We start from the raw sequence: 13,486 nt of genomic DNA on the forward strand, positions 1-13,486 counted from the left end.
AAATACAGCATGCTTGATGGTGTTGATGGCTGCAATTCCACATGAAAATGAGTCTAGCTGCTCGCCGTGCTGCAGCGTGTTTGCCTTGTTAAATCCAGAGAGGCTGTGATGGCCCAGCCAATGATGAATGACATCAACATCTTGAGTAGGCCAACTCCATCCGAGAGTGTCCACATATGAGATGCTTCAATTGATAGCATCAACCTCAATAATAGCCCAATGAATATTATGGATATTGATAGGAAAGAGGACATGCTGGATGCTCAATTGCAACCCCATCTGTTTGCCTCTCGACTCCCACCATCCCTTCAGAAAACCTAGCGACACACATGATCCAGTCCCCAATCTCCCCACACAGTTTTGTAAACTTGTTGTGGAACTGCTCTTCCTTGCAGTCTGCACACACCCTGACATTTCCTAAGCAGTAAACACCCTTGCTCAGCACAACTCCAATGCCACACCTGCACACTATGCTGCTGCCAAATGACTCTTGCACTATCTCTCTGGCACAATCAATTTACGTCTGCACTACAGGGGTGCAAATGTTGATGACGGTCTCCATGGTTATTGTGATGCTGACTGGGCAAGTTCCCCCCTTGATCGCCTCTCAATCTCTGGATATGTATGGTTTTACACTGGAGGTATCATCGCTTATGTTTCGAAGAAACAAACCACTCACGCATTATCATCGACAGAGGCAGAGTACATGACCGTCACACACGTCATCCAGGAAGGCCTATGGTCAAAGTTCTTGTTCATTGCTCTTCACATCGACATCATCCTCCCGCTCATCATCCACATGGATAACATGGGCGCAATCTCTCTGTCAATGGAAGCACAAAATCATATTCGCTCAAAGCATATCAACATTCGATACCATTTTATCCATGAGCACATTGAGAAGGAAATGTTCCTGCTGAAGTGGCTCCCTTCACACAGGAACACCACAGATATCCTCACCAAAGCACTTCCTCGCCCTCTGTTCAAAACTCATCTGCCAAATCTCCAATTGGTGTCTCACTGAGGGGGTGTGTTGGACGACATGACTCGGATATGTATGCATGATACCAATCTCAGAGGATTAACCTCCAAGGCTTCTCTTTCCTTATTTACATGTCTTATCTTTTCTTGCTACCTTTGACACCATATGTCACCACCACTGGTATCACAATCACCGGTGGGCTTCTTTCCGACTCACAGTCTTCTTGCTAATTGGTACTTAAGGTCTTGCTCATACATAGTTCCACCTCAGCGTTGTTTATCACACTCACTGAAGTACGCTAACTATTGGTACTCGTACCTACTCTTGCTAACATGTAACCTAGACTTCATCTAAGTAAATATAATAAAGTGTTGTTTATTACACTCACTGAGACTTTGTCTAGCTTCTACATGCTGCATCCAGACCATCATGCAAAACATTAACCAAGAAATTTCTGGCTCCACAAAATCTTCTGCTTCTGCAGCTGGCCAGGAAGATCACTCCAGCAAAGTCATTCGTGCCATGAATGCACTCAATATGGATAGTGATAGTGAGTCAGATGTATCTACCCCGTCTTTAGTGGTGCAGGGTGCCACTGCCTTTCAGTCTGACATCATTGAGGCACAGCTTCCAGTATGCCTCACACCTGCTCTCAGCACTGTTTCCTCTCTTAGTACTACCTCGACTCTCAGCACCACTTTCAAAGTTCCTATTCAGGATGTCGCGGTGGGTCCAGTAGCTACTACTATAGATGTAGGGCAGGATGCAGATGTGGGACAGAAACCAGTTTGAGGTAGAGGAAAGACTAATAGGGCAAAGAAACCTGCTCAAGGTGTTTGACATAGTACTCATGCTTGTTAGGATACTATTAGTAGATTTCATTTTGTAATGTTACTCTTAAACTTCATGTCACCTCAGTTTGAACTTGCATGATGCACACAAAGTCTAAGTGTTATGACATTTGATTAGACTTGACTTATTAACACTCCCTATAGGTAGCCAAAATCATGTGTTGTATAGAATTAGGGTTCCATACATATAAAGACCCTTTAGTCTAATGGTTTTGTCACAGTGAGTCCTAAGTATACCATAAGTTTAAGATATCCAACTAACTAATAACTATATAGATGAGTGTTGGAATCCCACCAAGTGCAGACTAATAGACAAGTAAGTAATGCAAACCTAATACAATATAATAGTAAACTAACAAACATAACATAACAGGACCAAAATATAAGAATATCAATAAACAGTGAGTAATATCAGTACAAATAGAATAGAAACCTAGACCAAATAAAAGACAAGATAGCAGTGTAGCTAAGATAATAGAAAGGGCTTGTAAGATAAGGTCAGTATTCCAAGAAATCAATTTTATCGCAATACAAACAGTCCATTACAATGACTAATATTGATTTCAGCAGATTTCAATTACCATTACAATAGGCATTGCAATCATCGTTGTAATGACCATTACAACACAGACTCTATTATTGGAAGCCATTTCAAGTGGTGGTTTGTATTTAAACATTTCAATGCTATGTAATGCATTGAAAGCTAGATTAGGAATTTCTGACACCAGAGTCTGTGCATTGACTCTAGCACATGCAATTCTGCATGAAATCCTTATCCATGATAGATCTAGATTCCCCCAAACATAATACACACTGCCATATTTTTTTCTGAAGAAAATCGAAGTAGATCTTGTCACATGGGCAACTTATTGGTGCTGGAGGCTAGTTTTGTGCATATAAAGCTTGCTCTAAAGGTCAGATCACCACATAAAATTCTGGAATATGGTACAATGGTTATACACAATGAGAGAATACTAAGAAAAACTTTTCCGGGGCCACATGCTTGTCAGGATCATCTGCAATAAAAGAAATATGTCCCAGACATGACAATCTACCCAAAGCGTTACTGTAACTCGAATAAACATTTTGCCAAAAATGCGCGAACATCTAGTAGGACTCACGAGTCTACCCATCAATCATTGTGCACCAAAATGCCTCAACAGCTCGTCCCTCGAATGTACCACGACCATGAGTTCCTCCAAAGCATCTGGCATCCTGTCTACATTCATACGAGCGTCCACCTCCACCCGTTTCGAAATGCCATCCAGGGCCACAATCACCGTGTCCTTATGAAATGTAGCCAATTTCACATCCCTAAGGCTCAACAGCATCTTGTTCGTAAACGCATAGAGAAGAGGGATGGCGTCAGGACAGTCGCTGAGTATTCCCGGATACTCCCAAGCTTGTTTAGCGAGCAGCAACTGGTTATCTGGGCGCGCTTCAGACCAGACGGTCCATTTGGGCCAGACATAATTGTCAGCACATGCAATGTGGGCAAATATCAAGACTAGTCGTAGTGAGAGTTCTCTGTAGTCCTCGTTATGAGATGGTGTATGAATAGCTTTGGCTATGGAAATACACCGCTGCATGTGGGCACAGCTGTCTTGGTGGAGCTGCGACAGCCAATGCTCGCTATTTGCAAGGGCGAAAAGTACTTCCAAATAATGAAGATCGCGCTCTGGATACACGAATCGATCTAGTGATGCGTCACCTGGCGTGATGGTATTGCTCTGGATATTTCCAAAGGTCGCAGAATGCAAGGCTGGGAGGAGTTGATCTTGGTCATCACCTGTAACATTTACCAGAGACTCTTTGATAACGTGAGCTACCTTCAGCCCAACGTGTCTGTGAAGAGGGCATTCTGCGTGCTCCATCGCAAAAATAATGTGGCGCACTACCGTAGTTATTGTCCCGGGAGTGAAGATGGCATTGTCCGCGGAAAGCATCAGCAATGCATATGCAGTTGCAATGTTATTTTGGAATTCCGGGTCCAGCCACCTGTGGGGAGAAACATGGGATGCATCTAAATTCAAGTCTGGCTGCAGGAACCGGCGATGGGCTCTATTGAGATAGTCGAGCAGCACGGAAGCGTCTGCATTTGCCTCATGTGGACCCCAGATCGTTGCAGAATATATATCACCGGATTTGAAAAGGTCGTCCATAATGCAGCACACATGAAGGCAGAGTGCTGAGGTAAATGTGGCTTTTATATTTTTAGATAGGATGGCTCACAAGACATCAGTGCTCCATATTTTCAGCTGGCGATCCTGGAAATGATGTTTGAATTCCATTTCACTGGCAAGGCGTGCTAAAGGCTCCAGTATGGCTCTAAAATTCAAGACCTCATTTATCGAAAAGGTACGCGAGCTTGGTGATCTCGATAAGATGGAGCGTGTCACTTCGGGATATTGTATATTGGGAATGGGATCATCTTTAATTGCAGCTGTAATATCTGAACGTAGCAGAAGAGTGAGGACATGGGGGAAGATTGTTGCAATCTTGTCACTGCACGTATTGATGATCAGCCTTTATGACAAATCGAGGGCAGGTCTAGTACCTATTATCTGTGATTTTAATTTCATCGAGATCGATCGACTGCCAATTGAGGATCGCAATCATGACATGAAGACATCTTACAATGATTTTTCGGGGAGGAAGTGGATGTGTTTGATTGATAGGCAGCAGCCTGCGGATAATATAGATCACCAGAGGTTGTAAATAAGTGATGGCGGTGGTATTCCTCCTTGTACCATGGCAGCGATGCTCCGCAAAGACCGTGTAATAGAGGATGTAAGAACCATTCAAGAGTATCCTCAGGTACGTCATCAAGATTGATGTCTGGGCCAAGCGCGCTGATTATATCCTCTCCTTCGGGTATCCTGACAATCCATACGCCGCTAACGACGTTGAACCATTGCTGAAACACACTCAGCACAAAGCACAACAACGTCTCGTCATCACTACGGTGCACATCCACACGAAGCATTGCTACATCTTGAATGTGAATTCGGCTGAAGAAGGGCAAAAACCGACTCTTGCTGGTGTAGGAAGTGAAATACAGAGAAGTCAACGCTTTTGCATATATCAAGACTGCAGGGGATGGAGAGGGACGTTTGAGCCCGTCCTGAACTAGCCTAAAAAGTTTCCCCCAAACTGCCCATGATGCGAGACCAGTAGTAGGGAAGGCAACATCAGGAATCATTTTCATGGCAGTAAATACATCGTCGGGATCTAGGGATGTCTGGCAGAGCCAGAGCACAGAGTGTGATACATCGACAACTGGTTGGTCATCAGGAGGTGGTAAGAGATATAGCGCCCCCGAAAGAATCCCTAGTAGGATGAGCGGGATAGTATACATAAGGCATATGGGAATTGCCAATAGAAGAACGATGGGATGCCACACACTTCTCCACTGGTCGAGTCGAAGGATGGTGGTGTAAACTAGCCAGTTGAGTGGACGCATGATGTAGATCACTGTAGACGATTGAATCGCACTCAGGCTATAGTATATGAGTGCAAGAGCCAGTGCTTTGAAGGGGCAGCTGACATAAAGGTAGCTGCTGATGGAGGCCAAGATATAGAAAGAGGCACCGAAGCATGTAGTTCCAACGACAACAGCAGCTACAGTGCATTGCTGGATCCATAGATACCCCCAAGACCCATGCCGAAGAGCAGCAGGAAAAGCTTCAGTAATGCAGGTATGGCACGAAGGCCAGCTTCAAAGTGCCAAGTTTCGAGCCCATCGACTTTGAGCTGCCGCCTCATGCGACGAGATTCACGGGGACCTCGTGTGTTGTCTCGGTAGTCCCCCAGCCACTGCTTGCCCAAGACAGCTCCAAGAGCAGCCAGAAGACTGGCTGAGAGACTGGCATACAAGAGGGTCTGTGTCCAGACGGTAATCCAAAGGGGGCCATCCCACGAGGGAAGACTCAGGACTTGCCCTGGGAATGCGGTATGATTGAGTTGATGGTATATCATCATTAATAAGGCATTTGTCGTGTCGCTGGGAACAGGGCTCAGGTTAGGGAGCATTGCCCCCAAGAAAGCACTATTGACGGCTGAAAAAAGACCTGCCTGAAAGATATGTTCGGTCAACAGATAGATACTCATTGTATAGGGCCAGAAAAGCTTACGAAAATCAGACTATTGTCCAAATACGAGGCATACTTCTGAACGAATGATTTGTCAAACTCTTCTGCTTCCTGATCGTATACATCCCAGAAGCCATTTCAGTCATCCAATGAGAGTAGTTTCTTAGCAATGGTTGACTGCTTCAACACATTGAGAATTTGGCGCAACAATTCGGAACTGTAGTCACAACATGCATTATGCTTCATAGATTTTGTAGAAGGCAGAGGACACACCTCTCTTGTTGCTCTTGAGTAGGAGCCATTGAATCGCCTGACTGTTCTGACGTTCCTTATGATTGAAGGTAACGAGATGAATAACACCAGGAAAAGTAATATTGTAGTATCAGAGAACTCTTGAGTCCTTCAGAGCATGTGGTGCTCTGTTCCAACTCGGAGCCTTGATCGGTTCCGATATGAGATAACACTCAAATCTGAACATGGTGTACCAGGCTCACAGCTATTTTCATATCGAAAAAATCACTTAGCGGCTTTTGTTTATTGTTGGAGAAACACCAAAGTACTATTGTAGAGGCGCTCATACTGGTTAGTTACTCTTGTAAGTCATCATCATAACTTAGGGAGTACCTCAGGCTGCTGGCAGTTTTCGGAAGCAAGAACTTTAGAGGCAGTCACGGTCTAGTTCTGGGAAACCAACCGAGAAGTTCGCCAATGTAATTTTAGGATGATTCTAAAAATAATATTGTACCTCGTTGCATGTGGGAATGGCCCGTACGTATTATACATGACTCTACTAATCCCACTTGTGAAGGCGCAAGTTCTGTCAAAATTTCAATGAAGCTTCAATAAATGGCATCTACGTGGTTTCAACCTCATTATTTTTATTTCCAGCAGAGCTGCTTGCTCGTATACTTGCGTATTGCGTAATTCCTCCCGTAAAGCTTCATCTATTCTAAAATACTTACACAACCACCCTCTGGGCGTTCCAGAACCCTGTTGCTGTTGTTTCCTCTTGACGTCCTGTCATTTCGGCAGCAAGAAGTGGGTATCATGCATTGGCTGACTATGCATTAATGATCTATTCTTCAAGCTGACACGAACATTAAGGAAATTATCGCATCTTTGTCACCACTCATGTCCTCCCAGACACCAGACTATGATGCCCATGTCTTGGCATGATATAGTTGTCATTCCCAATTATATGACCAGCCGACTTGAAAAAGTTCTATACAGAAGGCAAGCTCAGCGCTGTGGCTCTGCATTCGTATACCCCAGAACAACCCCAGAGTCTATAAAATCATCTTTACAGTAGATCAGTTAGAGTCATGCTTACACGAACTCGCCAGTACTCAGAGTGATACACGTTGTATCAGCTCTACGTGGCAAAAATATATCATTTGTTGTGAGGATATTGCAAATGTAAGAATAATGGTATGGATACAGTAGGAACGTGTGTAGTCAATCTAGTCCTGACATTGCGTGAAGCTGTTCAAAATGCGTAGATTCGTGCGTGTATTGTCATATAAGTGTTTAAGACGTCGCGAAGGAGTTGAGTGAAAGGTGTATACCATGACATTGTTTGGCATGCATGGCGAAGAATGTGTAAAAACCGTGAGATGCGTATCATATGCGTGTTTGGCCGGAGTCAAACACCAAAGGCAAGGGTATATTATGATATCATAGATGAGGAGTGCACGCATGCACCACGATGTCCAGTCGTGGCGAAGGCTGTGATCCAGTCACATGGTGGCTCCTTTCAAATCAGAACTATTGACCAGCAGATTTGAATAGATGTGATTGCTATGACAGCAGTCCACCAGCAGCCTGCAGGTTTATGAATGTGGATTGGTCGCCTGATATAGATATTGGAATAATGGATAATGATACGGCATGACAAGATTCTGTCTCCAGGTGGTGGGGACCCTCCATTAGTCCGTGTGAGTCAACAAGAAAGTAATGATGTGCAACATATAATCCCAGAGGCGGGCGGTTTCCGCGGCCCCATTTTCTGGAATTGGTAGGTCATCTTGCCTCATATCGCGATGAATGGGGGATCTGCCTTCCTGAAGGGCAGCAGAGGACTCCGAGGGATAATGACGAGTGGGCTTCGATGGAGTACTGCGTGATGGTGCCCGGCTAGCTTCGATGGAAGATGTAATAGGCATTGATGAAAGGCTAGAAAAAATTTGAGGAAATCATCTCCAAAACCAAATATTAGCACATACGGAAGAACAGACAGAGGAGCACCATTGTTTGATGAGACGATGGTAGGGGATGGGGAATGAGAGCAAGAGCAAGAGTCTAGTGGAATTCGACTCGGACGCAGTGATTGAGGGTGGGGGGATAATCGGATTGAATCTGAATCTATTCTGGATGGAGCAAAATGAGTAAGGTTGACTGGACATCTAAATTGGTTGAAAATTTTGCCACATGAGTTAGCTTCACTCAAGGTAAAGCCCTACGTCTACTCACTCATTATCATTGAAGTTTACATTCAGGCGTGTTGTGCCCAACATTTCTGTTTCCAGTTGGACTTTCCACCATTTCTTAGGCAGCACACTCAGGCTGAAGATCGATGCGGAAAAAGTATTCATCTGTCGCCCTGGTAACGTAATGAGGTCGAAACTTTATAGGCCTGGGGAGCTGGGGTAACCACAAGAACGAGAATGAATACTAGACTTTGCGAAATCCCTGCCCTTATATAAGTATCATAGAAAATGACGGAGATGAAAAAGGAAGTTATGTCACCCCTGAAGCCAAGGAGATCTGGGGAATCACATTGGTTGTGCGTGTAAGGTAGTGTGTTGGCGGTGGGGTTGGGACGTCACACGTGACACGTCAATAAGGGAGCACCTGACCTTCCCAATAGGTAAGCTTTACTATACTGGGTGATTACATGTATCACCAAGTATTATTACGCTTAGTTACGATAATATCCAACACCAGCATTAAATGCTGTCCCAAATCCCCCCAGACCTTAAGGTATTTCTATAGCAGAAGCTCGGTAACACCATATCCCGCCCAATGTCGTGCTCCCACGCCCTCTACGCTTTCGGTAAACGTACCTGTTTCTCTGAAGTGCAGTTCTCATGCCCCTTACCAGCGTTCATCATCATTGCCAGTGCCCTCTACTGCTATCACTACCATACAACGACCCTCCTACAGCCATCAGCCTATTCTGGCCATTGTACAGATCTCCTGTGGCCCTCGCCAGCCTCCACGACTCTTTCCCTGTGGCCCTCCTACTCTCGTCAACCTCAACATCTGCGCCCTACACTCTCCTCACGCTCAGTCCTCAGCAGGTGGCCCTCATCAGCTTACGTGGCTCTCTTTTCCAGTCCTCCCACCCTCATCAACCTTGGCACCCAGCACTCTCCTCACCCTCAGTCTCAGTTTTCAGCAGACGGCCCATGTTTGGTGGATCTTCGAGGAAAGTTGCTGGACTCTCCAAGGCCGTGACTACTCATGGATTCAAATGCTCAATTCGAACATCTGGGGTACTGACAGCTGGGAAACAAGGTCAGAGAAAAGAGGAGACTGATGCGAAGCGACGATTGCACATACAGGGTGCGTGCCTTCTGTCTGACTATCGTATATCCTTCTTATTTTTTGCAGACATGTCCAACGATGATCGAGACATTGTTGAGAGCATGTTTTCTCCCTTTGCTCTCCTCTCCCTCGGTCTCAGTCTTGGTGGCTACTGCCCTTTCACACTCCCAGCCATTTCAACTTGACTTCGCTTGTATTCACCTTACTGTACACATGATGCCATCACTGTAGCATTCTTAATACATTGAATGAAATATATTTGTCCCCCATTTGATTGGCAGGCAGTAAACTTTGCATATTGTGATTGACAAGTGATAACTAACTAATGACTACGTGCGAATCAGAACATTGACATTGTGAGGTCAGGCGTCGTTCCAAAACCAAGATTCTCCATACCCTCGAAATTCGTATCAAACCCAAAGCCCCCCATTGTGTTGCCGAAGTCTGGACCAGCAGCAGTCAGGAAGTTAGAAGTGTTGAACGGTGTATCATTGTCAAAGGATTCATTATGAAAAAAACCGGCAAATGCATAAGTGGGAGTAGGACTGGCAAATGCATGAGTGGGAGTAGGACCGGCGAGTGCATGAGTGGGAGTAGGCTGAACTGTCGTTGTATTCAAACTGGTGAGGGCATGAGTGGAGGCAGTAGCCGGTGCCATTTCATCTTCGTTATTTTCATCATCACTTACGACAGTTTCGGCACTCTTGAATGCCTTCTTGTGCCGAGAACTATCAGAAGTTTGTACGCACTTCTTCCCCTTGTCCGAACGAGTCCGCCGGTGTTCTTCAGCAATTTCACCTTGCTCCAACTTCTCATTGCGCTCTTCAAGGAGTTTGAGATACTCATCTTCTTCCAGGCGCCTCCAATGGATGGCATTGGACTGCCATTTACGCAAGAGCATTTCCAGGTCTGGTAGAGCACTGGAGACACTGCTAAGGTTGACAAATGGTATGTTGTCGGGCCAACCTTTGACAATGACGAGGTACCGCTGAACCACATTATGCCAGTAGTTCGCCCAATGCATCTTCGCCTTTGGATCCTTAGTAATCTCTTCTAGAGATCAAGGTTGTAGTTAGTTACTAAGAACACAATGTAAATACATATGACATACAAAGAGTCTTGTTGATCTCATTGCGAATTGCGCCCCGAATTGCCGAACTATGTTTTTGATGGTTTTTTGCCGCACCTGAATGGTTTCAGCCAAGCTTCTATTTGACTTGAAATGATACCTACCTTGCATGCCTTGCACAGAAAATCCCTCCATCTTACTAACCAAATCCTGGCTATCAATGTTCATCACGGTACCCATAAAGTCGCTGACACCTTCGGTCGCAAAGGCGACACCACGAAGCAGGCAATCTGTAGAACCATGTGTCGTATAGAGAATAGTCTCCACGCCCGTATGCGCCCATAAGTTGGTGAGCTGGAAGATGTGTCAGTCAGTGCTGACAGCACAAATTTTATTTAAAAAACACTTGCCTCGTTCTCGATAGCCTTGAGGGTATGAGTGACATTGTTAACCTTTGCTTTAGCTGAGATGCGGATGCCACTGGTCTTGGTCTCCTTGTGTTCAGCATACTCAGCTAAAAGACTAGCTTTCTCGTCTTCCGTGAGCTTGTGATATTTGGTGCAGTTTTCCTCGTCCTTCACAAGTTCTTGCAACACGGCCTTGCCTGTGCCTCCCCCTTTGCATGTTGTTAGTTGGTGCATGGCACATAATAGACAATCTCACCATTTGCCTTCCTGTCGTTGCGCTTCTTCCAGCAGAATGTGTTCCATGCATTTAACTTCGAACATTGGTAGTGCAGCATCCCACGGCCCATACATAATTCATTCTGGATGTGTCGAAAGCTTTTGTGATGGGAAGACGCAATAGATTTCATAGTCTCATCGATCTCGGTCCAAGCACTGTGAAGATCAGTTTCGAAACGGCGGGATTTATCACGACATTGAGCAGTAAGTGCCGCACGAGCCTCCTTGCTGAGGGTCACCTTGATGCAGCGATGAGGAGCTTGGACATGTTTGCGCCTATGAGTCGCCATGAAGGACTGCAAAACCATCAGAGCAGTAAAATTCTCTGTTGTCTTCTCCATTTTCTGCGAACAGCTTTTTAAGTTGATTTTCTCTAGTGTGCTAACATAAGGACAAACAGATTGATCTACGAGAAGAACAGATAAAAAAGGTAAAGTGCACACAAAAAACTTAGGCTACCAACCACCCTGAAGACAGTAAAAAGCCACGAGAGGGGCGCCTGTGAAATACCAGAGTCAGTAACCTTAAGCAGCTAGTAGGAGGGAAGAACCTTGGTAATTACTGCCGTACCCTGAAGATCTGCAAGGAGGGCGGTAGTGAGATTTGATGCCTCCTCGTACGTCAGATTCCATTTGGAAGAGCGAAGTACAGCCTCCCAACGGCTGCTACAAATGGATCCGACTAGTTGGTGAAGCCGGAGAAGCACAGCATCATCCATTTTAAATCGGTCCATTATAGCATCCGTGTGTGGGCCGATGCTAATTAATGGCGCCACCAAACACGGTGTCTCTACTTCGGGCCCAGAAACCTTCAAGCCCTCAGAAAGAAATACATCAGCATTCTGACGGCGTCGAATCTTGTTCTCTCCAGCTGAAGTGCTGACAGACATAAGAGTATCCTTGTTTGCAAGGGCCATAGCTCGCCCCTTCCGTACTGCAGATGATAGCAGTGTTTTGGACTCGGAGTTGACTTGGAGGTCATGCTGAAACTGCTTAGAAGGATGTGCCGAACAATGAATGTGTGCACCTGTGGCAGACATGGGTGCTGGCAAGTGGGGGGGTGCTGCAGGATTGACCTGACTTGCTGGGTCTTGTCAGGGTGAAACAACATGAGCTTGTGGGAGAGAGACAAGAAAGACGCCAACTTACAGTGATGTGGAGGGATGACACCCTCGACATGACAGCGTTCTGTGAAACGTTGCAGGTGGGGAATCGCAAACTCTTCAACAAAGGCCTGCGCCCACACTGACACATCTCCTCCCAGGCACTCCGGAGTTTCGCGCAATTCGCGAGGCGTGATGTAAAGGTCCAGAGAGATGTGCTCTGGCAAAAGTGCTGCTGTGGCTTCAGAGCCATGGCAGCGAATAAGAAGGGAAATCCCTCCATCAAGACGGTCTTGCATCACAATCTAGTCATTCTTCATTAGATTTGAACACTGTAAGATAGTTAGAACAGAATGACTCACTGCATCGAAAACATCCTGCAGCGCCGCCTCAACAAGCTCCTCGTGTGTGATAGACTTCTCGTCTGCTGATGTGTACGAGTTAAATGCAATGTAGGAAGGATGAAGGCCGCCACATTTTCTGGTATGGAAATGTGTGCCATCGATATGAGAATCGTGTTGGAGCAGCGCACGTGTTGCTGCCTGGCATTCTGTGTTGCTAAAACCTTCAGCAAAGGAGTTGGGGTAGATTGCAGCAAGGCTGGCGAGCGAAAATTGAGGTCACATTGAGCTGGCAGCATCATGCACGACAGTTTTGACCATGATGGATGTCAATAGCAAAGGCTGTTGAAGCGATTAGTATTACAGTCTTGTTATGTAGTGAGGCACCTACCATAAGTGTTAGCATTTTGATACATAGATTCAATGCAATGCCAGTGGGTTCAAACATGATGCGATAGTAGTAGTTCAGCATTAGTTAGCAGCAAAGCCAACCATATATCAGATGTATTTCGGACAAGGTATGACTCTAATAGTTCATATCAGCCAAGCCAACCACAACCCAATTTATCAGATCTACCTGCGTTCGAAAGCCAGCCACAACCCAATTTATCAGATCTACCTCCTGTCCATCCAAAAGCCAACCACAACCCAATTTATCAGATCTACCTTCCGTTCAAGACCAACCACAACCCAATTTATCAGATCTACCATCCGTTCGAGAGCCAACCACAACCCAATTTATTAGATCTACCTCCCATCCTCGAGAGCCAACCACAACCCAATTTATCAGATCTATCCTGTCTACCTCTTTTGTTCTCATC

General features: G+C 45.4%; 6 protein-coding genes across 6 annotated transcripts; 2 read left to right on the forward strand and 4 right to left on the reverse strand.

The window, feature by feature from the left end:
* Positions 1–1,411: 1,411 nt before the first annotated feature.
* On the forward strand, positions 1,412–2,142 carry F5147DRAFT_652506 (uncharacterized protein; the record flags this gene model as incomplete). Its single annotated transcript, XM_041433631.1, has 5 exons — positions 1,412–1,532; positions 1,563–1,708; positions 1,740–1,814; positions 2,036–2,053; positions 2,110–2,142. The coding sequence occupies 5 exons, from the start codon at positions 1,412–1,414 to the stop codon at positions 2,140–2,142; spliced, it is 393 nt and encodes a 130-aa protein (XP_041293154.1).
* Positions 2,143–2,969: 827 nt separating this feature from the next.
* Positions 2,970–3,995, reverse strand: F5147DRAFT_773248 (uncharacterized protein; the record flags this gene model as incomplete). Its single annotated transcript, XM_041441438.1, has 1 exon — positions 2,970–3,995. The coding sequence occupies one exon, from the start codon at positions 3,993–3,995 to the stop codon at positions 2,970–2,972; it is 1,026 nt and encodes a 341-aa protein (XP_041293155.1).
* Positions 3,996–4,061: 66 nt separating this feature from the next.
* On the reverse strand, positions 4,062–5,296 carry F5147DRAFT_773249 (uncharacterized protein; the record flags this gene model as incomplete). The annotated part of the gene is made up of 3 exons (XM_041441439.1): positions 4,062–4,338; positions 4,391–4,519; positions 4,584–5,296. 3 exons carry the CDS (start codon positions 5,294–5,296, stop codon positions 4,062–4,064), a joined length of 1,119 nt encoding a protein of 372 aa, XP_041293156.1.
* A 158-nt stretch (positions 5,297–5,454) lies between these two features.
* F5147DRAFT_576232 (uncharacterized protein) lies at positions 5,455–6,056 on the reverse strand (the record flags this gene model as incomplete). Its single annotated transcript, XM_041431306.1, has 2 exons — positions 5,455–5,907; positions 5,967–6,056. Coding segments are annotated over 2 exons (543 nt in total), but the record flags the coding sequence as incomplete, so codon positions are not given.
* Positions 6,057–9,010: 2,954 nt separating this feature from the next.
* F5147DRAFT_773251 (uncharacterized protein) lies at positions 9,011–9,655 on the forward strand (the record flags this gene model as incomplete). The annotated part of the gene is made up of 2 exons (XM_041441440.1): positions 9,011–9,488; positions 9,537–9,655. The coding sequence occupies 2 exons, from the start codon at positions 9,011–9,013 to the stop codon at positions 9,653–9,655; spliced, it is 597 nt and encodes a 198-aa protein (XP_041293158.1).
* A 155-nt stretch (positions 9,656–9,810) lies between these two features.
* On the reverse strand, positions 9,811–13,113 carry F5147DRAFT_652509 (uncharacterized protein; the record flags this gene model as incomplete). The annotated part of the gene is made up of 9 exons (XM_041433632.1): positions 9,811–10,523; positions 10,704–10,893; positions 10,944–11,155; positions 11,203–11,628; positions 11,793–12,248; positions 12,371–12,629; positions 12,687–12,924; positions 12,949–13,007; positions 13,057–13,113. 9 exons carry the CDS (start codon positions 13,111–13,113, stop codon positions 9,811–9,813), a joined length of 2,610 nt encoding a protein of 869 aa, XP_041293159.1.
* Between the last annotated feature and the right edge of the window lie 373 nt (positions 13,114–13,486).

Source organism: Suillus discolor (assembly GCF_016758755.1).
Source record: "Suillus discolor strain FC423 chromosome Unknown F5147scaffold_25, whole genome shotgun sequence".
Lineage (NCBI taxonomy): Eukaryota > Fungi > Basidiomycota > Agaricomycetes > Boletales > Suillaceae > Suillus > Suillus discolor.